The sequence below is a fragment of the Salvelinus sp. IW2-2015 genome, linkage group LG20 (genome assembly GCF_002910315.2).
Source record: "Salvelinus sp. IW2-2015 linkage group LG20, ASM291031v2, whole genome shotgun sequence".
In the NCBI taxonomy this organism is placed as follows: Eukaryota; Metazoa; Chordata; class Actinopteri; order Salmoniformes; family Salmonidae; genus Salvelinus; species Salvelinus sp. IW2-2015.
Window position 1 is genome coordinate 16,644,105 of NC_036860.1, and position 25,401 is coordinate 16,669,505.

At 40.5% G+C, this 25,401-nt stretch overlaps 1 protein-coding gene across 5 annotated transcripts; it reads right to left on the reverse strand.

The window, feature by feature from the left end:
- Positions 1-1,124: 1,124 nt before the first annotated feature.
- On the reverse strand, positions 1,125-25,073 carry nme4 (NME/NM23 nucleoside diphosphate kinase 4). Of its 5 annotated transcripts, none has more exons than XR_011481706.1 (6): positions 24,835-25,073; positions 18,173-18,303; positions 17,008-17,109; positions 2,335-2,447; positions 1,940-2,115; positions 1,125-1,276 (listed from the first exon to the last, which is right to left on the reverse strand). XR_011481706.1 is itself a non-coding variant. In XM_024012843.2 (6 exons), the coding sequence occupies exons 1-5, from the start codon at positions 24,989-24,991 to the stop codon at positions 1,976-1,978; spliced, it is 624 nt and encodes a 207-aa protein (XP_023868611.1). In that variant the 5' UTR covers positions 24,992-25,073; the 3' UTR covers positions 1,125-1,276; positions 1,940-1,975. The 5 variants fall into 5 exon arrangements, 4 of the variants coding, with proteins under 4 accessions (XP_023868611.1, XP_023868612.1, XP_023868610.1 ...); XM_024012843.2 differs by having other exon boundaries at positions 1,940-2,096; XM_024012844.2 differs by having other exon boundaries at positions 1,125-1,290; positions 1,940-2,096.
- Positions 25,074-25,401: the final 328 nt, after the last annotated feature.

Sequence of the window (25,401 nt, forward strand, 5' to 3'; positions counted from 1 at the left end):
TGTACAGGTGCAGTGATCTGCTCTGACAGCTGGTGCTTAAAGCTAGTGAGGGAGATATGAGTCTCCAGCTTCAGTGATTTTTGCTGTTCGTTCCAGTCATTGGCAGCAGAGAACTGGAAGGAAAGGCGGCCAAAGGAAGAATTGGCTAAGGGGGTGACCAGTGAGATGCGCGTGCTACCGGTGGGTGCTGCTATGGTGACCAGTGAGCTGAGAAGGCGGGGCTTTACCTAGCAGAGACTTGTAGATGACCTGGAGCCAGTGGGTTTGGCGACGAGTATGAAGCGAGGGCCAGCCAACGAGAGCGTACAGGTCGCAGCGGTGAGTAGTATATGGGGCCTTGGTGACAAAACAGATGGCACTGTGATAGACTGCATCCAATTTGTTGAGTAGAGTGTTGGAGGCTATTTTGTAAATTACATCGCCGAAGTCGAGGATCGGTAGGATGGTCAGTTTTACTACGGTATGTTTGGCAGCATAAGTGAAGGATGCTTTGTTGCGAAATAGGAAGTAGAAATAGAAATTCTAGATTTAATTTTGGATTGGAGATGCTTAATGTGAGTCTGGAAGGAGAGTTTACAGTCTAACCAGACACCTAGGTATTTGTAGTTGTCCACATATTCTAAGTCAGAACCGTCCAGAGTAGTGATGCTGGACGGGCGGGCAGGTGTGGGCAGCGATCGGTTGAAGAGCATGCATTTAGTTTTACTTGCATTCAAGAGCAGTTGGAGGCCACGGAAGGAGAGTTGTATGGCATTGAAGCTCGTCTGGAGGTTTGTTAACACAGTGTCCAAAGAAGGGCCAGAGGTATACAGAATGGTGTCGTCTGCGTAGAGATGGACACCTACAGTAATGTTACCCTGTTTTTTTATGATTCATATACATTCTTAACCCTAAATAATCTACAAGATCAGACAATTTTTTGCAAGGTAGGCACACCTGCAGAGCACGTTACCCAACTGCATAAGGTTAGTCTGAATACCAACCACTGAGAAGTGCGTAAGAAAGGCGTACATTTCCTACTTCTGAATCGGCTCCTAAGTGACTTTCCTACTCATCATTATGAATTTTCTGAATCATGGCAGCATTAGTATCACGTTTTAGGAAAGACCCAGATACAGACAGTGTCGAAGTAACAAAAGTTTATTACTAGAACAGAGGGCAGGCAGGCAAAACGACAGGTCCAGGGCAGGCAGAGGTCAGTAATCCAGATCAGAGTCCAAAAGGTACAGAACGGCAGGCAGTCTCAGGGCAGGCAGAATGGTCTAAACCGGGAAAACTAGAAAACAGGAACTTTAGAAAAGACAGGAGCATGGGTGAAAACGCTGTTAGGCTTGACGAACAAAACGAACTGGCAACAAACAGAACACAGGTATAAATACACAGGGGATAATGAGGGGAGACACTTGGGGGGTGGAGACAAGCACAAAGACAGGTGAAACAGATCAGGGTGTGACAATTCAGATGGGTTCAGAAACATCTCCACTCAGAAAGAAAAAGATTCCAGACACCATTTAGTTACTATTAGATAAGACATCCCATAATACACAAAAAAACTAATTGCAAATACAGCCAATGAGTTTGTAGAGTTGCAAACTTGAAGTCATTAGGTCCAAGCGATATGGGACCAAATAGTAACTACACTCGTAAATTTGTCCAAATACCTATGATTTCTTCAAATGGAGGGACAAAATATATAAAGTGCTTTCATGTCTAAATGGTAAAATGGATATTCATTAAATCAGCCTCAAATAAACTAACGATGTGTCATATGGATCATTTGATCTTAAATCCAAAAACGTATGGGGAGGACGATACATTACTGTATAAGAGTAGGCGAGGGGCTCTTGGGTATTGGAGCCTCCCACGATGGAGAAGGCTGAGTATTGCAAGCAGGACACAGAGTTAGGTATGGTGCCACTGTTCCTGATGGTCATTCTACCTTGTTCACGCTCTCTTTCAATCTCTGCCTTCTTTCTCAAAGCTCGTAGGTGCTATTGTGGTCATAGCAGTCCCAATCCACCAGTTCCTTTCGATGAAACCACAGCTGGATCTCCCTCTGAGCCCCCTCTACTGAATCACTGGCATGGACCACATTTCTGGAAAATAAATACAAACCTACATTCAAGTCCAGTTTAGTATTTTGCATTGAAATGATGCACCCAATTTCAAAACACTTTCACAAATGATCAATTTCATGTTTATATATTCATTTGTTTTTATGCCTCAATTAATATTGTAAAATTAAATTATTTAAATATTCGTTTAAAAGGGTATTGTGCAAATTATTGTAAAGTGAAAGATCTTTTCATTTGAGTCTTTATTGAAAAGGTTCACCTGCTGATGTGAATGCTGAAATCGCCCCGGACGGTGCCTGCTTGGGCCTCGGATGGGTTGGTGCCTCCTACCATGATCCGGGATGTCCGGACCACATTATGACCCTCCCACACCTGGACAACAAGAAAGGATGTAGTGCTTACCAGGATTAGGGAAATCCTATCTTAAATCAGTCAATTCAGCAAATGAATTGAAAGTGAATCAATCACACAAGTGGTTAGGTGTTTTGGAATTTAACAGATACAGTGCCTTCAGAAAGTATGCACACCCGTTGATTTTTTCCACATTTTGTTATGTTACAGCCTGAATATAAAATGGATTACATTTAGATTATGGGGTATTGTGTGTAGGCAAGTGACAAAATAATGTCAAAGTGGAATTTTGTTTTACAAATTAATAAAAAAAGAAAATCTGAAATGTCTTGAGTCAATAAGTATTCAACCACTTTGTTATGGCAAGCCAGAATACGTTCAGGAGTTCATCCATAAATTGGATGGACTCACTCTGTGTGCAATAATAGTATTTAACATGATTTTTTAAATGACTACCTCATCTCTGTACACCACACAATTATCTGTAACGTCTCTCAGTCAAGTAGTGAATTTAAAACACATTCAACCACAAAGACCAGGGAGGTTGTCCCATGCCTTGCAAAAAAGGGCACCTACTTTGAAGCCAATTTTAAAAACAGTTTGAGTTTAATTGCTGTGATAGGAGAAACTGAGGATGGATCAACAACATTGTAGTTACTCCACAATACTAATAAAAATATTCCAAAACATGCATCCTGTTTGCAACAAGGCACTTAAAGTAATATTGCAATAAATGTGGCAAAGCAATTTACTTTTTGTTCTGAATTCAACGTGTTATGTTCGGGGGCAAATCCAATACAACACATTACTGAGCACCACTCTCCATATTTTCAAGCATAGTGGTGGCTGCATCATGTTATGGGTATGCMTGTAATCGTTAAGGACTGGGGAGTTTCAGGTTTTTCAGACAAAATCCATTATTTGACCCATTTAGAGACTTACTCAGAAAGACTCACAGCTGTAATCGCTGCCAAAGGTGCTTCTACAAAGTATTGACTCAGGGGTGTGAATGCTTATAGGTCATTCTATGAAAATGTTGGTTTTTTGAACAGCCAACTTTTTTTTTAAAGTAAAAAAAAGTAAAAAAAATTAAATCAAAACTTAACCAGATAATAGTTAGGCGCTTAACATTATAAATCAACAAATGACAGCTTACATTTTTTTTTTTTTTACTACATTACATTAAAAAAATTATTGCGCTGCCTTTTTGTCACTGGTGTTACCTATATTTTAGATGACAATTCAGGCTTTCTAGAATGTCATTTCAGTCTTTAATTTGTATATATAATCAAAGACAGTATTGTTATTAACCTTTTCTAAGAAATTATTTAAATCCTCTAAATCCTTTAAGTAAGTCTGGTGTTTTTGTTTAAGGGAGGCTGCTTTGCGGTGTGGGTCGTCATCCCTGCGCTGTCTGTAGTCTTTGCTTTTCAGCAGCACCTAATGTCGCCATATCTATTGTGGTATCCCAGGAGGTCTACCCCGGGGGATGGTAATAGAGGGGAGGTACATGAGGTGACTTTGGCTCCCTCTGCTGGGCACCCCGACACGGACAGCTAAGTGAAGGTAATTAGAGGAAAGTGCCAACCAGCCGTGGGGGCTAAATAAAAGGAGCACGATGGCATACCGCAGAAGAGAAGGGAGAGGGGCACCAGTTAATAAAGAGAAGGAAGACCGAGCAAAACCGAAGTTATTTTTTTCTGTCTTAGTAAAGTTGTTTTTCGGACTAAAGCCTGTGTCAATCTCTGCACACTCCACCCAACGGTTTACCACACTATCAAAAGGAAAGCCATATTATGTGATTACAATATTGAAACAGTAATAAAATGCTAATAAGTATTTTTTAATATAATTGTTGAGGGTTTTATAAAATGTTACGTTGAGAAAAAGGTTTGTGGTGTTATTGACTGTCACTGGTGTTACCAGCAAGAACAGTAACACATCTGCAGACAAGATGGCATATCTAAGATGGCGGCCACTGTAGCTCAAACCACACTTTTTAAATTGTAAATCAATCACTTAATCATGCAATTTTATCAATATTTTTTATACAATTTATTTTCCCCTTACTATAAACGGTATAACACCAGTGACATTTTAAGTCCTCGCATGAAATTACCAAGTTAATCATCAAATTGGTGACATAAGAAGCACCATGTGCTTTTCAAAACAGTCCCGTCTCCAATGAACCTTTGACCCAGGAAGAATTTGGCAAGGATGTTGCATTTTTTGTGGTGGTTTTTATACATTTCAACACCAGTGATATGAAATGGAGGGACAGCTATTACTTGTAAATTTGTAATATTTATTTGATATTTTATTTTTTTAAGTAGTCCACTAATTAACTATAATACTTTCCTTTGTATTATGACATTTAAAGATGGAGAAAAATATATTTTAAAACTCTAAATATGTCACTAAACCATGACTCCTGACCCGAGGGACAAGCCAATTTCAATAGTTGGGTGAGAAAGAAAATATTGAATCCATTTTGAATTGAATCTGTTACACAACAAAATGTGGAATAAGTGAAGGGGTATGAACACTTTCTGAAAGCACTGTATGCATGTCTATGGTGTATACTATGTAGGCACCTGATCTGAGCCATCAGGGAGACTAAGCATCTACCAACCCACCACCAGATTAGGGGGGGCAATGTAGCCTATGTTTTTTGGTTCTTAAATCACTATCACCTACTAATTAAGTTTTCATTTTTGCAGATTGTGTTTGAGGTAGTAATGTATCAATATTTGTTGTTTACAAATGAGCTATGACAGAGCCAATGAATTTGGATTTGACCCCCATTTTAAAATCAAATGGTTTCGACCATTTGGAAGTTTAGTAGGCACGGCAGGGCAAACCCGTTTTGGTGATATCTGGAATATAATCAAAATAAATCAAACACGTTTTGGGACTCATTAAGCAGTTTTTACCTGAATAATCAAGTTGAAAGGTACATTTATATTCCTAAAACTTAAGTTGAAAATGATGCTGTCGCTGCTTCCTGTTGACAAGACATTTTGATAAATAGTCCGATGTCAGAACACAGTATAAAGGTGTCCAAATCAATAACCAATATGCAAAAACAGTTTGTGATATATTGAAAGCCTAAACATAAAATGTACTATCTACACGTACAGTGCATTCGGAAAGTTTTCATATTCATAAATGTCATATTCATAAATGTAAATTCACTAATAAAAAACACTTTCCCGTGTTTTCTATAAGGAATTCGAGCAGTACATTAAGACCAATCAACATTCTTCTAATAAGAAAGCTGTTAAATCAATATGTGTGTTCTTTTTAAGGTCTTTGTATAATCTGTAATTTGTTGTACACCCTAGCATATGTTATCATTGTCTATTTGTGTACTTCTTGTATGTATACAGAATATTCGTCATTATTAAAAATAAATGTAAAAAACACGCTTTTAATTTGACACGTCAAATAATACAATTCTATTATAGGACGTTGTGTGTGCTGAATTTGCACGTGCAAGCCATCACCCCATAACTACCAACGTTATGTGTTTACAATACCGCGTTGGTGAAAATAGACCAAATTATTAGGGTGAGGCATGTGGGCTACTAACGGCTTACTACACACTTAATATTAATTTCTTAGCTACAGTATACATTTCTCCCTTGCATATCACATCATTTATGCACCAGCATACAATACATTTTTGGCATTCTCTGGATTTATGGTGGGAACTCCATTGAATAGCAGGCAAACGTTAGGGATTTCTTTGCAACACTTGCAGTTAGCCACTGAATCCTTCCAAACGGCTCATTGTTGAATTTGCGATTTCCAACATGTTTTGTAATCTTTATGTACAATGGCCGATGAGCACCGATGTTTTATTTATAATTTCTCTTCATTATTTCTCTTCATATGACAAGGATTAAAAAGGATTTGCCAGTAGATTGTTGACTTGATGACAACTGATGATGACTGCTAGCTAAGACTTTGAAAGTAAGATGTTGACAGTCCAATCAAAGCTTCTGTAGATAGAATGACATCAAATCACATTATATCTGTGGCCAATGACCTTGAGCCTTCTTGGATAGGCTCTTCTAATATAACTCTATGACAGAACCCAAGGGGTTAAGCATTTATGGCAATTTAGCTAGCTAATTTGTCCTTTTTAGCTAGCTTGCTGTTGCTAGCTAATTTGTTCTGGGATATAAACATTGAGTTGTTATTTTACCTGAAATGCACAAGGTCCTCTACTCCGCCAATTAATCCACACATAAAACGGTCAACTGAATTGTTTCTAGTCATTTCTCCTCCTTCCAGGCTTTTACTTCACTTGACTTTATATTGCGATTGGCAACTTTCATAAATTAGGTGCATTACCGCCACTGACTTTGTTCGTCTTTGTCACCCACGTGGGTATAACCAATGAGGAGATGGCACGTGGGTACCTGCTTCTATAAACCAATGAGGAGATGGGAGAGGCAGGACTTGCAGCGCGATCTGCGTCAGAAATAAAACTGACTTCTATTTTAGCCCTTGGCAACGCAGACACTCGTTGGCGTGCGCACGAGCAGTGTGGGTGCAATAATTGAATAACATAGATTTCTAAATGTATTTTGCAGCACTCGTGCACGCGACGCAAGCGGTGTAGTCAGCCTGTATGGCACACTACTGTCCCATAAGTGACAGAAAACTGAGCCAATCATGACAGAAAACTAAGCCAATCACGCGCAATGCTCTGTATTTTCTGCTGGCTAGCCCCACCACCACAGAAAGCACTGAGCTAGACTGAAACACCTGCATTTTGGAGCTGCCTTACTCAAGAAAGCAAAAAAGAGACCATGTTTCTATGCGGCTTTATTAACTCAATTACATTTTTTCTTTTCACATTGTTTAAAAACTGATATGTCACAAACTGATATGTGACTCGTAAAAAATTAAGAGGCCACTGTAAAATGATCAGTTTCTCTGGTTTTACTATTTATAGGTATGTGTTTGGGTAAAATGTAAATTTTGTTTTATTCTATAAATTACTGACAACATTTCTCCCAAATTCCAAATAAAAATATTGTCATTTAGAGCATTTATTTGCAGAAAATGACAACTGGTCAAAATAACAAAAAAATTCAGTTTTGTCAGACCTCGATTAATGCAAAAAATAAGTTTATATTAATTTTTAAACAACACAATACTCATGTTTTAACTTAGGAAGAGTTCAGAAATCAATATTTGGTGGAATAACACTGATTTTCAATCACAGCTTTCATGCGTCTTGGCATTCTCTCCACCAGTCTTTCATATTGATTTTGGGTGACTTTATGCCACTCCTGGCGCAAAAATTCAAGCAGCTCGGCTTTGTTTGACAGCTTGTAACCATCCATCTTCCTCTTGATCACATTCCAGAGGTTTTCAATGGGGTTCAGGTCTGGAGATTGGGCTGGCCATGACAGGGTCTTGATCTGGTGGTTCTCCATCCACACCTTGATTGAACTGGCTGTGTGGCATGGAGCATTGTCCTGCTGGAAAAACCAATCCTCGGAGTTTGGGAACATTGTCAGACCAGAAGGAAGCAAGTTTTCTTCCAGGACAACCTTGTAGTGGTTTGATTCATGCGTTCTTCACAAAGACAAATCTGCCCGATTCCAGCTTTGCTGAAAGCACCCCCAGATCATCACAGATCCTCCACCAAATGTCACAGTGGGTGCGAGACACTGTGGCTTGTAGGCCTCTCCAGGTCTCGCACTCACTGTGTAATTTTGGATAAATGTTGTCTGTAGTTTATAGAATAAAACCAACATTTTCATTTTATTCAAACACATACCTATAAATAGTAAAACCAGAGAAACTGATAATTTTGCAGTGGTCTCTTAATTTTTTCCAGAGCTGTATTTATTTAGAGATTTTTTTTTACCTAAAAGTGTGGTGCTCAAAACAGGTGGGGCTTTGCCACACCTGCCCTGAATGATGGGTCTCCACTGTCTCCGCTCACCTGCTGCCCGATGTGCATGTTTTCCTAGATATTGAAAGCATGTACAATTACTCACGCTCTCAGTGTGTAGCCTACTCCAAGTAGGCCAGAGTAGAGTGATATGACTGCTTGGATTAACAACGACAGTGTGTTATATAGACTTATTTAGGAAAAGTCAAGGACGGAGGGGGGCATGACTTAAAAAATGGCAGAGTAATATTTATTTTTAAATTCATGAGCAGTCAAAATTACTGCTTTAGCGGTTCTAGAGTTAAACAATTGATCTTGTGTCATCATGTTTTACACTACACTAACATCACCAATCTGAGGTAAAAAATAGATACCCTTACCCTGCCCAAGGTGTTGGAAGAGGCTGTATTGGGATGAGGATTCATCAACACCCTGGAAAGATGTTTGTGGTGCATTCACTCATAACACTTTTTTGTGATACATTAGTGTATTGTTTTCAAGTTTGAAAAGGTAAGCAAATGCATGTATTCTCATAAATGTAGCCCATACATACATTCATTCTTTGTAGCAATTAGATCTTTCATTGCTTTGAACTAGTAGTTGTAGTTCATATTGATTATGTGCTGTTCCTTCTCTCTTTCTAGAAGCAATCAGTTACAAGGCAATTTGAGCAAAACAGAAAGCACAAACCACTGCATTTAACCACAGGAAAACCGAATGCAAACAATCCAGTTATGCCCTCCGTAAGTCAATCAAACAGGCAAAACGTCAGTTCAGAGACAACGTGGAGTCTCAATTCAACGTCTCCGGACGTATGTGGCAGGGACTCCAGACATTTACGGATTACAAAGGGAAAACCAGCCACGTCGCGGATATCGAAATCTTGCTCCTGGAAAAGCTAAACACTTTCTTTGCCCGCTTTGAGGATAACACAGTGCCACCGATGCGGGCTGCTCCCGAGGACAGTGCTCTGTGGCCGAGACGGCATCCCTAGCCGCATCCTCAGGGCATGCGCAGATCAGCTGGTTGGAGTGTTTACGGCAGCGGTATAGCCAAGCAGTTTGATCTCAGGCCTACCCCCAAAAAGTTATTATTATTCAATATACATTTTTATATGTATTTATTTTATTACATTTTTAAAAGATACGCATGTGAGATTTATTTTCTATGGGTAATTTTAATAGAATGTAACAAAGAAATAGTCCGCGACAATCAAGTTGACTTCCGACTATTGGTTACATTTAAAATAAAATCATACGGTGGTTTACCTGAACAACGTCACGTGGATAAACTTTGTAGTGCATAAGCTAGCAAGCTCTACCACGCTAGCTTACTCGAATTGACTCACCAGCTAAGGTAATTTAGTAGTTCTAGCAATGGCAAACCAAATGTCGATCGCTAGGTTTAAAAAAAAAAGACGTCTGGAGGAAAAAGAGTGTGTGCCAGAAAATAATTTGGATCAAACTACCGATAGCTTCCAGAATGAGACATTAATAGGTGGCGCCAGGATAGAAACAACCACAATCGCCATCACAACCGCCAATGCCACGTTGAGCCAGGCATGCTTGCCTACCCCACCGTCTCCTCTAGTTCTTGATGCTGCGGGTGGGGGTGAACCTGCAGTAGGTCCACCGACAGATGTGTCTGCAGTTGATGAACCAGCCTGTCAACCAAAGCTAGCAAAGTTCCCTTCAAGTATGATAAATGGCAAATCACGCTGCTTCTCTTCAAGGTGGTATGACCAGTTTGTGTGGGTTGAGTATAATAAAGCAAAATATGCAATTTATTGTAAGTTTTGTAGGCACTTTCCTGGGGCAAATGTCGAATTCAGATTTGTACGAGATGGATTTAAAAACTGGAAACTCGCAAGAAATTCTTGCTGCAAACACAAGAATAGCAAATTACATGCTAGTGCCCTTGCAAAATTTGAATCCTACAAAGCGACCCATGGGCCGAGAAGTCGTGGGACTGAGTTGAACCAAATACATGGCGATGCAAACATGGATTTTATAGAAAGAAACCACGCACCTGTTAAAGTGGTCATAGATATTGTTCTAATGTGTGCAAAGCAGGATATTCCACCCAGAGGGCATAGAGAAACCGAAGAGGCAATCAACAAAGGTAACTTTTTAGAAATCTTCAATTTCATCTCAAAGTATGACTCAGAAATACAAAACAGGCTTAATGAGCTATCTCGCAATGCCACGCTTATGACCCCCGAAATTCAGAACTGTCACGTTCTGACCATAGTTCTTTTGTATTTTCTTTGTTTTAGTGTGGTTAGGGCGTGAGTTGGGTGGGTATTATCTATGTTTTCTGTTTCTATGTGGGGTTTCTCGTTTGGCCTGATATGGTTCTCAATCAGAGGCAGGTGTTAGTCATTGTCTCTGATTGGGAACCATATTTAGGTACCCTGTGTTCTATTGTGTTTTGTGGGTGGTTGTCTTCAGTCTGTGTGTCTGCACCAGATAGAACTGTTTCGGTTTTCACTTTTGTTGTTTTGTAATTTGTAGTGTTCAGTTTTTGATTATCATTAAATTAAGATGAACACTAATCACGCTGCGCTTTGGTCCTCTCCTTCTTCCACCGACGAAGCCGTTACAAGAACGAGTTGCTGGAGAGTGCAGCATCATTGTTACTGTGCAGGATAAAATATTAAGTTCTGCACCTTCCACGCATTGAGCCATACTAGCAGATTAATATGAAGATCAATCTAAACGAGAACTCATTGCTGTGTGCATCCGATATATTCATGCTGGAATGATTAAAGAAAGAGCTGTTGAGTTTATGGAAACCGCTGATTTGTCTGCACAAGGAATTTCTGGGGAAATACTTGTTGCAACCCCTGGAGTTGGATCCCACTCTGTGTATGGGTTTTTGTTTCGATGGCGCTTCAGTCATGTCAGGGAACAGAGGAGGGGTACATGTCCTACTAAAGCAAACATTTAAGCAAGCGGTATATTTGCATTGCAACTCCCACCGTTTGAATTTGGTTCTGTGCACCGTGGTAAAAGTGCCGGGACATGTCAGTACTTTTTTTGAGACAGTAAACCAGTTACACACATGTATGAATGGATCCCACAGACATGCTCGATTCATAGACGTACAGAAAGAGTTGCATCCAGATAGACCATGTATCGAGCTAGAAAGATCCACGGATGTACGTTGGAGTTCAAAATCAGGGTCAGTGAGTAAAGTGATGTTACTGCTAGATGTTCTTGCAGAACCTCTAACCTCTATTACAAAACTCTACATTATCTGTGATGGACTGTATTGGTTTAATTGAAATCTTCAAAAGCAGCTTTTCTATGTTCAGAGATAACTCAGGGGGAGACTTTGATAAAGTTCTCAAGCTAACTGAAGAGATGATGATTAAGCATGATATTAGTAATTGGGATGTGAGCGCATCATGGCAGTGAAAACTGCCTGTAAAATTGGCAGACAGTGTAGTCACAAATTCATTAGGGACAACATCCAGCATCAAGAGTGCCAGTGACCTGAGGCAACTTTGGTACAATATTCTAGACAGACAGATTACTGAGTTAAACTCAAGATTTCAAGAAGACACATATGGGATCATGCAAGCGGCAGCCTCCTTTTCCAAAGAATCCCAATCCTGCGGCCTTAAAGAGCAGCTGAAGAACACATGCGATCATTATGCAATATAAATTGAGGATGCTGAATTCACTGTTTTTACTCAGCAGTTGAGTCGCAAAATGAACATGGCAAGTGACTTTTCCTCCATAATGAGTGTACTTGACAGCTGCCCCGATGATATTTTCCCTAATTTAAACGGTCTGTTAAGGATCATTGTCACACTTCCAATGACATCATGCAGTGTGGAGAGACTTTTCTCAACAACAAGGATAAAAAATCGTCTTCGCACATCAATGACAAGCGCCCAGCTGAACCACTTCAGTTTGCTGTCTTTTGAGCGTGAACTGACAGATACATTGGATTATGATGAAATCATCACCATATTCAACTCAAAGTCTCGCCGTCTGCGCCTTGTGATGTAGGTCACGCCTTATAATACATCTACTAAAGGTAAGGTACCTTTTTATAGTACTACTGCCCGCCGTGGTATAAATGGTAACATCAAATATAGGCTTGTTTTCCCATCAAGATTAAAGTGCGCCTGAAGATGAGTTTTATGTTGTTGGCAAATTGGCAACTGGTCTACAGTTACTGTCTTATTTTAATATGCTGGGATAGGTAATTATTTGTATATGTAACGAGTTTGCTCCAAGTACTATGCACTAGTATGAAACGATTGTATTACGAAATAATATATAGTGCACATCGCAAAATAAATGTAATAAACAAGTAGAAAAAATGCCTATCCAAATTCTTATAGGCCATCCCAAAAATGTATTCTGGCTACGCCCCTGGTTTACGGATATATTCAATCTCCCTCTACCCCAGTCTACTGTCCCCACTTGCTTGTTCCTGTACCCAAGAAAGCAAAGATAACTGAACTAAATAACTATCGCCCCGATAGTCAGTGCTTTACTAGTCAAGGATCATATCACCACCTTACCCTACACCCTAGACCCACTGCAATTTGCATACCGCCCCAATAGATCCACGGATGATGCAATCGCCATCGCACTGCAAACTGCACTGACCCATCTGGACAAGAGGAATACCTATGTAAGAATGCTGTTCATTGACTACAGCTAAGCCTTCAACACCATAGTACCCTCCAAGCTCATCATTAAGCTCAGGGCCCTGGATCCAAACCCCGCCCTGAGCAACTGGGTCCTGGACTTCCTGACGGGCCGCCCCCAGGTTGTGACGGTAGGCAACAACACCTCCACTACACTGATCATCAACACAGGGGCCCCACAAGGGTGCGTGCTCAGGCCCCTCCTGTACTCCTTGTTCACCCATGACTGTGGCCACACACGCCTCCAATTCAACCATCAAGTTTGCAGACAACACAACAGTGGTAGGTCTGATTACCAACATTGACAAGACAGCCTACAGGGAGGAGGTGAGGGTACTGGCGGAGTGGTGCCAGGAAAATAACCAATGTCAACAATATTAATTAAGGAGCTATACCAAGAGTGTGCAAAGCTGTCATCAAGGCAAAGGGTAGCTACTTTGAAGACTTTTTTTGGTTACTACATGATTCCATATGTGCTTTTCATAGTTTTGATGTCTTCACTATTATTCTTCAATGTAGAAAATAATAAAAATAAAGAAAACCCTGAAATGAGTAGGTGTGTCCAATCTTTTGACTGGTACTCTATCTAAAACAATTGTTATTTATATTTACAATCCCCTCATCCAAACAGATTACCAATTTACCTAGCTCATCAATAGTTTATCAATTTGTAAATTACGGTGCATAGAGAATGGTGTTATTTCTATCAGGGAAAAATATGTCATTCCACCACCGGAACCGACAGGTTTCCTTGTGCGTAAAGGTCTTGGAATTATGAGGGAATTACGTCAAGGTCAGAATACGATGTATCTGTAGACACACCTCTGCCACACCTTCATTTCTCTCATCTCCACCCCAAACAAATAGGTAGCTGGCACATGTGTTACCTCGTGCCTAATTTTATGGTCAGAATACACATAGAAAGAAAAGTGCATAAAAAAGGATTAAAGTTCATTTTACGCTCATGTAATCTGGGTCTGAATTCCCCCCTAGTTGAATAATGGTACAGTAGGTAGCCCAGAGGAGATGATAGAGAGGTGGTTCAAGTCTTGGGCTAGGCAGTGAAAAAGTTAACTGAACTGGCAAATGGAGGACTACTGGTCTCAGATCATACACATCACTGACAATCTGAAATGGTCCACCTACTACCGTTGATCAAGGTACATGAACAAGGGTGTTAAACAGCTTAGTCTAGCGGTTATTCTCTAGACCACATATGTCAGAGTCAAGGCCCGCGGGCCACATCCGGCCCGCGAGAAGGTTTTTTACGGCCCCTGGGATGATCTTGATTTATTATTAGAACCGGCCCGCAGACCGCAGCAAGCCGGCAGCCCGCAGATCTTTTACACGCACCAATACTACATTTCCCACAATGCAACGGTGACGCACCGAGCAGTAGGCTGCTTCATTTCAATATTTATTGGCACAGCAGTCGTCAGCATCACAGTAAAATTAACTTTCAGATACCCATCAAAAATGGCAAAACGGAAGGTGGACACTGAGAACCGGGGGTTTCAAACAAGGTGGGAGTCGGAGTATATGTCACGAAGTCGGTAGCTGGGAAAACCTGTGTGTCTTCTGTGTTGGAGAAATGTTGGGGCGGTACTGAAAGAGTATAATCTGAGACGACATTATGAAACGAAACACGCGGACAAAAACAAGAATATGGACATGGAACAAAGGCTACAAAAGGCAGAGGAATTTAAACGAGGCCTCAAATCTCGACAGGCTCTGTTCAAAAAAGCCAAATCACAAGGCCAGGCTGCTGTCAAGGCCAGTTTTATTTGGCAGAAGAGATCGCTAAATCACCCGGCCATTTACGGAGGGGGATTTCATCAAAAACTGCATGATTAAAGTTTTGTGACGAAGTTTGCCCAGAAAAAAGGCAACTCTTTTTAAATGTGAGTCTGAGCAGAAACACCATTGCCGAAGAGAGTAGACCATTGTCCATCAATCTAAAAAGACAGCTTGTGAAAAAAGGAAAAGATTTCATTGCATATTCCTTGGCTGTGGATGAGAGCACCGACATTTCTGACATTGCCCAGTTGTCAATTTCATCCGCGGAGTGGACTCCAGCCTAAGCGTGACAGAGGAGTTTTTGGCTTTACGTCCTATGCATGGCACAACACGGGGCATGATTGTATGAAGAGTGTCAAGATGTGTTAAATGAGATGGAGCTGCCTTGGGAAAAACTCTGTTTGAACAACCGCGGAGCACCTGCGATGTGTGGACACAGGAGCGGAACTGTGGCGAAGAGATACGGGAAAAGATGCAAGAGGGAAAACGCGACAGCGGTGAGCTGACAAGGCTTATCATTGTATCATTACACCAGGAAGCCGTTGCGGTAAGAGCCTTGAAAATGAGCATATAATGAGCATCATCACGCGCACAGTTAACTTTATCAGAGCCAAAGGTTTGAATCACCGCCAGTTCAAGGCATTTCTGACGGAGGTAGAAACGAGCCTGGTGATTGTGCCTTATCACACAGAAGTGGCGATGGCGTAAGCCAGGAAAGGTGCTTCAAAGATGTTTCGAGCTTCGTGAGGAGATTTGTCTGTTCTTGGACAGAAAGGGAAAGACCACAACACGAACTCCGAGACGAAATGTTCGTGTGGAATGGCTTTCTGTGTGACATTACGAGTCATCTGAATGCAATGAACTTGCAGCTGCAGGTCGGGATCATGTCATCTCTGATATGTACAGTACAGTGAAGGCATTTAAAACCAAAACTGACTCTGTGGGAGACGCAGATGCGCGAAAGAAAAAATTTGAGCCACTTTCCCAGCTGCCAGACCATGAAAGAGAAGCTCTCTACCAGTGCGTTCCCGACGCCACAGTTGCTGATAAAATAGGTATGCTTGCCGCTGACTTTCGACGCCGATTTGCTGACTTTGAAGCACAAAAAAGCAGGTTGGAACTGCTCGGTAACCCATTTGCTGTTGACGTGGAAAAGCTCACCACCAAAACTCCAAATGGAGTTGATTGACCTCCAATGCAATGATGCACGAGGGCAAAATATGCGCAGTGGGTGCTGCGGAGTTCGCCCTTTTCTCCCCGACACAATGCCAGCTGCGCCATCCAGGCTGCTAAACGTTGTCTATGTTGGCAGCACATACCTGGTGTGACAACTGTTTCTTTGATGAACCTGAACAAAACATCACACAGAAGTCGACTTACTGCTGAACACCTCCACTCAATTCTGAGGATTTCCTCAGCTCAGAGCCTTACCCAACATTGATGAACTTTGGAAAAGAGGGACACCACCAAGTATCACCCTCAACCTCAAACAAGTGAACATTACTGTGCAATCACATATTTAGAGTTTTTACTCAGTTCAAGTTTAAAAGTGTAAAGTTTAATATTTGTTTTCACTGCATGTTACTTCTCCTTAAACAAAGTGTTGTTTTTTGATTAATAGATTTTGCCACTTATTTTATTGTATTCAATCCAATTATATTTAAAAATATTTCAGTTGAGTGGGATGATAGAAAAATTGCTATTATGTTTTTTTCTTTGAAGCTAAATTTAGCCCACTTTTTGCTAAAATAGAAAATATAGGCTACTGATGGTGCCTTGAATACCGGTTTCTTTCATTTAATGTTCATGTTATGGGGATTTTTATATAAAGGAAATTTGTCTTTTGTGTCTGTTGAAAATTAAAGATTACTGACAGAGCCATAAGAAAATATTGCTTTATTTATCTGATCATATTGGAATATATTTGTTAGGTTTTCAGTAGGTTCAATTAGGTTCACTAGACTATATGCGTCATTTAAAAAWWTTTCAATGAACATTCGAACAGTCCGGCCCTCGGCTTGTAGCTAAATTTTTTATTTGGCCCTCCGTCCATTTGACTTTGACACCCCTGCTCTAGACCTTCCAGGTGTCCATCTCTTAGAGGATGCCCAGACTGATCAGTGAAGTGAGAAAACAATGAAACTGAGCAATTCAAGTTTGGATTACCAGGCTATACAGAGGCAGGAAGGAACTCTCACCATAACAACTATGGGACCAGAGGTCATGTAGTACAGGAGAGTGGGGTAAAAGGGCTTCCTCCTTAACTCCTGGTAGTGCTGAGAGAGCAGCTCCTCTGATGCCTGAAAGAAAGAAAGCCAACATTGTGTTAACCTTTATTTCACAGTCTGATATTTACAGTGACTTCATTAAGTATTTATACCCCTTGACTTATTCAATATTTTGTTGTGTTAGAGCCTGCATTCAACATTTAAAATCTACACAGATTTTCAAGTGGATTTAAGTCAAAACAGTGAACATTCACTGTCTGCTTGGTAAGTAACTCAGTGGTACTCAGTTTGCCCCAAACATAATGCTTTGCATTCAAGACAAAAAGTGAATTGCTTTGCCACATTTTTTGCAGTATTACTTTAGTACCTTGTTGCAAACAGGATGCATGTTTTGGAATATGTTTATTGTGTACAGGCTTCCTTCTTTTCACTGTCAATTAGTATAGTATTGTGGAGTAACTACAATGTTGTTGATCCATCCTCAGTTTTCTCCGTTCACAGTCATTACATTCTTTAACAGTTTTAAAGACCCATTGGCCTCATGGTGAAATCCCTGAGCTGTTTCTTTCCTGTCGGGCAACTGAGTTAGAAAAGACACCGGTATCTTTGTAGTCACTGGGTATATTGATACACCATCTAAAGTGTAATTAATAACTTCACCATGCTCAAAGGGATATTCAATATCTGCTTCTTTTTTTGTTTTACCTATCTAACAATAGGTGCCCTTCTTTGTGGGGCATTGGAAAACATCCCTGGTCTTTGTGGTTGAATCTGTGTCCATGCAATTTATGTGACTTGTTGAGCAAATTTTTAGTCCTGAACTTAGGTTTGCCATAACAAAGGGGCTGAATACTTGATTCAACTCCTTTAATTTGTGAAAATTTCAAAAAACATGATTCCAGTTTGACAATATGGGGTATTTTATATTCAGGCTGTAATGACAAAATATGGATAAAGTCAAGGGGTATGAATACTGAATGAACAAGCACAGTCCAAGTTCCAATTGTCGTATCAGAGTGCAAGTTGAAGCTACTATCATATTGCTTATTTTCATACTACTTATACCTATCCAGATCGACACAAATACCTAGGAGGCAGGGGCTTTGGGGTTCATTTGGAATTGGCCATCTCTCACCTGCAGCATCTTCATGCCCACCAGTTTGAAGCCTCTCTGCTCAAAGCGTTGCATTATCTGTCCCACAAGGCGGCGCTGGACCCCATCTGGTTTCACTGCAATAAGAGTACGTTCTCTCACACCAGGGATCCCTATACACGGATAGAAGAATAACTCTCTTACACATATGCTCTGAAGGGTAGTCCCAGATACAGATTAAGCCTAGTCCTAGACTAAAAAGCACTTTCAATGGATATTCTCGATTTAACTGGCTTTTCTGTCTCTGGGACACCGCCCCTTAAACTTTTAGCAACGGGCATGCCAACTTTGGATGTTTAATTTCAGACATCAATTTCCTGTGTTTGAGGGGTGCAAAATCCACATGTTACTTAAATCTCACTGGATTGATTGCTTTCATTTCACCCTTTCAACTCTTTCCTACTCTTGATTGTGCAATTCCCTTTTCCCCGTTAACGTTACGACTGCGGAAACGTTTGCAATGACCTATTGTTGCGTCAAAAAACAGAACACTCAAAACATGAGCACAATGGCAGCTCTTCCTTTAAAGAACTCCAGGCCTCAAGAGGGCAGATAACCCAAAAACACGGGTGGAACTAAAAAATTAAGCCAGGATTTCTGGAGGGACTACTTTTACATGCGCACCTGGCAGATAAGCATGGGTATAAAATGTTTGGGCTTAGGTTGGGTCCTCAACATACAAACAGCTCATTGTTCAACCCTAAAGACGCAACTGGTATGTAATGTTTGGAATTATTTATTATGTTGCATCCAGTGCTTAGCACAATTTACATGTTTAACTCTGGTAGGAGTGGTGACTTCTTTTGTTGTGGATATTTTCTGACTGCAGAAGTAATTGCTTGAAGTGCTAGATTAAATTGTTTAAACATTTACTTTATTCAAAGCCATGCTTTGTTGGTGTGTCATGCATTGTTTATTGTGTAAAATAATGCATGTTTATTCTCTGTTTAAGGTTATCAACCTATTCCTATTCCATATTCCTTATTCCTCTGTCATTCAACTACTCTATTCAACAAATCAACTGTTTCAACATATTCAACAAATGGCATCAAAACCATAATAAAACACTGGAAAGGAATTGAGTTGTCCCTTTGCATCCTTCACGTGTTGAGCAAGCCGTTTTCAAGTTTGGGCAGAGCTGAAATAATTATAACACCTAGACAACTTGACACCTATCATTTTAATAATTTTGGCGCTGTCGTTTTACAAGCTCCTAACCAACTGTGCCATTTTGTTCAGTTTTTTTTGCATTGTTTGCAACTTATTTTGTACATAAAGTTGCTGCTACCGTCTCTTATGACTGAAAAGAGCTTCTGGACATCAGAACAGCGATTACTCACCTCAAACTCACCTCAAAGATAATWTTTTTTATGAGTCCGACGCTAAAGACATACTGCTTTCCGGAGAACAGGCCCAAATCCCTGTCATTCATGTGAAGAAAAGGCGGAAATACCAAAGGAGAATGTCGGGGTCCCTGTTAGGATTCGTAGGTAAGTGAGTAAATCGCCATTACCATCGGTTCTATAGGCCTACGTGCAATCAGTGGAAAACAAACTTGATGATCTACGGTTGAGACTATCCTACCAACAGGACATTAAAAACTGTAATATCTTATGTTTCACCGAGTCGTGGCTGAACAACGACACGGATAATATAGAGCTGGCTGGGTTTTCCGTGTATCGGCAGGACAMAGAAGCTACGTATGGTAAGACGAGGGGCGGGGTATGTGTCTATTTGTCAATAACTCCTTTTGCGCGATGTCTAATATTAAAGAAGTCTTGCGGAATTGCTCGCCTGAGGTAGAGTACCTCATGATAAGATGTAGACGACACTATCTACCAAGACAGTTCTCATCTATATTATTTGTAGCCATCTATTTACCAGAACAAACCAATGCTGGCACTAAGACCCCACTCAACGAGCTGTATATGGCCATAAGCAAACAAGAAAATGCTCATCCAGAAACGGCGCTGTTAAGTGGCCTGGGACTTTAATGCAGGCAAACTTAAATCCATTTGACCTAATTTCTACGAGCATGTCACATGTGCAACCAGAGGAAAAAACCTCTAAAACACCTTTACTTCAGAGATGCATACAAAGCTCTCCCTCGCCCTCCATTTGGCAAATCTAACCATAATAATCTCCTCCTGCTTACAAGCAAAAACTAAAGCAGGAAGTACCAGTGACTCGCTCAATATGGAAGTGGTCTGATGACGCGGATGCTACACTACAGGACTGTTTTGCTAGCACAGACTCGAATATGTTCCGTGATTCATCCAACGGCATTGAGGAGTATACCACCTCAGTCAGCAACTTCATCAATAAGTGCATTGACGACGTCATCCCCACAGTGACCGTACGTACACAACCCAACCAGAAGCCATGGATTACAGGCAACATCCGCACCGAGCTAAACGCTAGAGCTGCCGCTTTCAAGGAGCGGGGCACTAATCCGGACGCTTATAAAAAAAATCCCACTATGGCCTAGAACGAACCATTTAAACAGATATCTTCCTGCAAGTTGGCTTCCAACAAAGATTGGATATCACATTGCAAACCACCATAATGTGACAAGAAATATTCAAATAAGGGTGTACACACTTATACCTCAAAGGAAATAAGCTGAAAAAGAAATGTACTCTGCTGTAGTTGATTGTTATTTCAAAAGAACACAAAGTATAAAATGGCAAGGGATTTGATTAAAAACGACACGGAAAATGGAGTTAAATTTAAGCAACTCTGAGTGAGAGAGTGACCCGGCGCTACATATTTTACTGGTTTGTGACTCATTGACACCAGCCCCAGTTAGAAGGGAATAAAGCAGCCCAAGAGTTAACACACACAGGAGAAGATGAACATGGGGATAAACAGGTAACAAAAATATAAACAACATGTAAAGTTTTAGTCCCATGTTTCATGAACTGAAATAAAAGATCCCAGAGATTTCCCCATATGCACATAAAGCTTATTTCTCTCAGATTTTATGCACAAATGTGTTTACATTCCTGTTAGTGAGCATTTCTCCTTTGCCAAGATAGTCCATCCAACTGACGTGTGGCATATCAAGAAGCTGATTAAACGGCATGATCATTACACAGGTGAACCTTGTGCTGGGGACAATAAAAGGCCACTCTAAAATGTGAAGTTTTGTCAACACAATGCCACAGATGTCTCTTCTTTTGCAGGAATGTCCACCAGAGCTGTTTCCAGAAAATGTAATGTTAATTTCTTTACCATAAGCCGCCTCCAATGTCGTTTTAGAGAATTTGGCAGTACGCCCAACCGGCCTCACAGACCACGGTAACCACGCCATCCCAGGACCTCCACATCCGGCTTCTTCACCTGCAGGATCATCTGAGACCATCCACCCAGACGGCTGATGAAACTGTGGGTTTGCACAATCGAAGAATTTCTGCACAATCTGTCAGAAACCGTCTCAAGGAAGCTCATCGTCCTCACCAGGGTCTTGACCTGACTGCAGTTCGGCGTCGTAACCAAATTCAGTGGGCAAATGCTCACCTTCGAAGGCCACTGGTACGCTGGAGAAGTGTGCTCTTCATGGATAAATCCTGGTTTCAACTGTACCAGGCAGATGGCCGACAGCATAGCGTGTATGGCATTGTGAGAGTGAGCGGTTTGTTGATGTCAACGTTGTGAACAGAGTGCCCCATGGTGGGGTTATGGTATGGGCAGACATAAGCTAGGGACAAAAAACACAATTGCATTTTATCGATGGCAATTTGAATGCACAGAGATACCGCAGAGAGATCCCGAGGCCCATTGTTGTGCCATTCATCCACTGCCATAACCTCATGTTTCAGCATGACAACGCACTGCCCCGTGTTGCAAGGACCTGTACACAATTCCTAGAAGCGGAAAATGTCCCAGTTCAGTGGTCTGCATACTCACCAGACGTCTCCCATTGAGCATGTGTGGGATGGTCTGGATTGGCACGTACGGCACAGCGTGTTCCAGTTCTCCCAAATATCCAGCAACTTTGCACAGCCATTGAAGAAGAGTGGGACAACATTCCACAGGGCACAATCAATAGCCTGATCAACTCTATGCGAGAAAGACCTGTCGCTGCATGAGGCAAATGGTGGTCACACCAGATACTGACGTGTTTTCTGATCCACACCCCTACTTTTTTGAAAGGTAACTGTGACCAACAGATGCATATCTGTATTCCCAGTCATGTGAAATCCATTTCAATTGACTTATTTCCTTATATGAACTGTAATTCAGTAAAATCATTGAAATTGTTGCATGTTGCATTTATATATATTTTTTATGTACATTGTTGGTATGGTTCTTTAATGGACAGAAACAGAGATAATAAATTCAGGCGATAAATACACTGGCCTGAATAGATATTTTCAAAGTACGATAGAGTGGGATATGGGATATAACAACAAGAATAATGTCAAGGACTGTATATTATACAAATAGTAGGCTATTGCACAGAAACATACAAGAGCAAAGACTCATCACTGCAGACAATATCAGTAGTAACATGAGAACTTCATAGAATATGGCTACTCTATAAACTGCAATGATATCAACAGCTTACTTTGTAGTTACGCAACCCATGCACATATGTCTACCCACAGTCACAGACTGGAATAATACTGTTCAGCTACAGGCAATATTTACTCCCTTGGAGAGCATGGGTCAGGCTGGCTAGCCAATCAGGGCTAGTGTGTGCACTGTGTTGAGACACATGGCTATTGTCCGATTGGCTGAAGCCATGAGGTGGAGGAGATGTTAATCTGTCATGAAAGGGTGAGGATGGGTTAGAGTCAGACAGCACGGCTCCAGAAAGCAAATAAACAAGTGCTCACACAAACGGTGAGTGTCACACAAACATAGCGTCCTGTTGGCCCTCAGCAGGGGGATTTTGTAACACAGAGTTGGATATTTATTTTATTTAGTGTCATTTTAACTCCCAAATTATCAACACCATGACCAGAGTAGTTATATCACAAAATGGGGATGGGAACATATAAAATTCTAAAATAGTGTTACATTTGAGCCTGAATTTTGATTAATGTGTGAAATGCTAGAAACTTCTAATCTGTATTTTGGCAAGGAATAAACGTGTATAGTTAATCTACGTGCATAGTGACAACCAAATAGAAGACAGAGTGAGTGCCGTGTGTATATGCGGGATCTTGTGTGTGAGCGAGAGAGGCAAGGTAGAATTGTGCTTCTGTTTGTAAACCTCACCCTATCAAGTAGCCTATAATTCAGTTGAAATGTATGACCCACTACCCTATTTACAGTAGCCTACTTCTTAAACAGGTCTGTCCTCGTGGTTTAATAAAGTACTAGGTCACGATCACCTATCCAAATGTGACCACTGTGAAACAAAATGACCCTACACCACAAGTGTCCAATCTGATCAAATATTATTTGATCCAAAACAGGGTTACTATTTTAGCTATTGCCTGCCCTTACCAATGAGTGATACACTTTTAATTTGTATTAAGTAGACCGAGCTAATGGCCTAACGATTCACTAACCATATCCAATTAAGAGCATGTGAAGGCATGTGCACAACCCACCTGTCCCTGACTTTTCCTAAATGTGTGTATTTTACACTCTAGCTGAACTTTGGGATAAATATAATAAAATATAATAATACAAATACATTGATGATTTTTACCTCAAAGCGTCAAAATGACCATACGCATATTGAAACAGTAGAATAGCCAGGACAACCACTACCAACAGCAACCAGTCTAATAAATCCATTTACTATACACTATCACAAAGAAATCCATCAAGATTCTGTTTAGGAAGGTCATAAAAACATGATACCTTGACAATTTATTTCAAAAGAACAGAAAAGCATGTTTCGACTTGTATTTTTTAAATCTATCTATGCGTAGTAGCTGAGGCTATATGGCTGCATCATGAAATCAACTTTAGCAGACATTACATGCTTATATTCCCCTGCTCTGCCACAGTCAAGACACACAGTATATATTTTACAGTAGGAATATAATGGAAAAAACAGAAAAATATAAAGGATATTTTTCACAAATGGCTATAGCGGATTGTCAACAGTATTTTGAAAATGAACCCATACGCACAATTTTTTGATACGACTAGGTTCTAGAAACAACTGAATCTACTCTTCTGGCCTGCATGGACCTCTGGAGGATTATTTGAAAAAGTGCTGTTTGGTAACCTCTGTTCCCTTTTTGTCAGTGCACACTGAGCTGGTCATCAGTCTCTTCATTCTCAATTTGACAATTGATAATATTGTCACCCATCAGACTATTGTACATTTTTGTCTTTAGACCACATCTATTATAAGTGTTAAATTAGTTAGAATTTTGTTTAGGTGTAGTTTGGATGGGCAACTAGCTGGGCAGGCAACTTGTCCTACAGTCAGAAAATACACTATGGTCATTTTAGAATTTACAGTCTATGCACTGCAGGATCAATCTATTTATTTCATATGGAATATTTGCACAATTGAAAGATCAACGGTCAGAATTCCCATTATGACCTTTCTAGTAGTGTTAATCACTTTTCTGTGCAAGCTTAACAAAAACATATGAATAGCCTACTTGTACACTACTATAGTATGATAGCCTATAGTACTTACAATGGTATAGCCTACATAGGCTACTAACCTGATATGCTACTGTATCCAGTGCATCGATGCCCAAGGAGGATAAAAAATGCGAACTCAGTGATATAACTTTTACTCGCTGGTAGAACTCCCCAACCCCGACAGTACGGACTCGGCAGGATAAGGTTTTTCAGCGCACACCTTTGAAATAGAACCATTATTTCAACAAACCAAAGTTATAGTTGACTTGTGATATTCTTCAACATATGTACCTGCTGAAGTCAGTAATGCTCCTTTAAAAGAAATCACGAGCCCCACCCCCGTAATTTTAGAAAGGTAGCATAAGGTACATGTTTAACCCCAAATATGCTGGTTTTAGGTCTACAGTGGCACGACCAACATATGTTGGTTTTCAGTGTGCCTGGCCCCTGGTAAGTGTAGGCCCACATACAGTGCATTCGGAAAGTATTCAGACCCCTTGATTTATTCCACATTTTGCTACGTTACAGCCTTATTATAAAACAGAATTAACTTATTTAGACCCTTTGCTATGAGACTCGAAATTGAGCTCAGGTGCATCCAAAAAAATTCTGCAGCATTGAAGGTCCCCAAGAACATAATGGCTGCC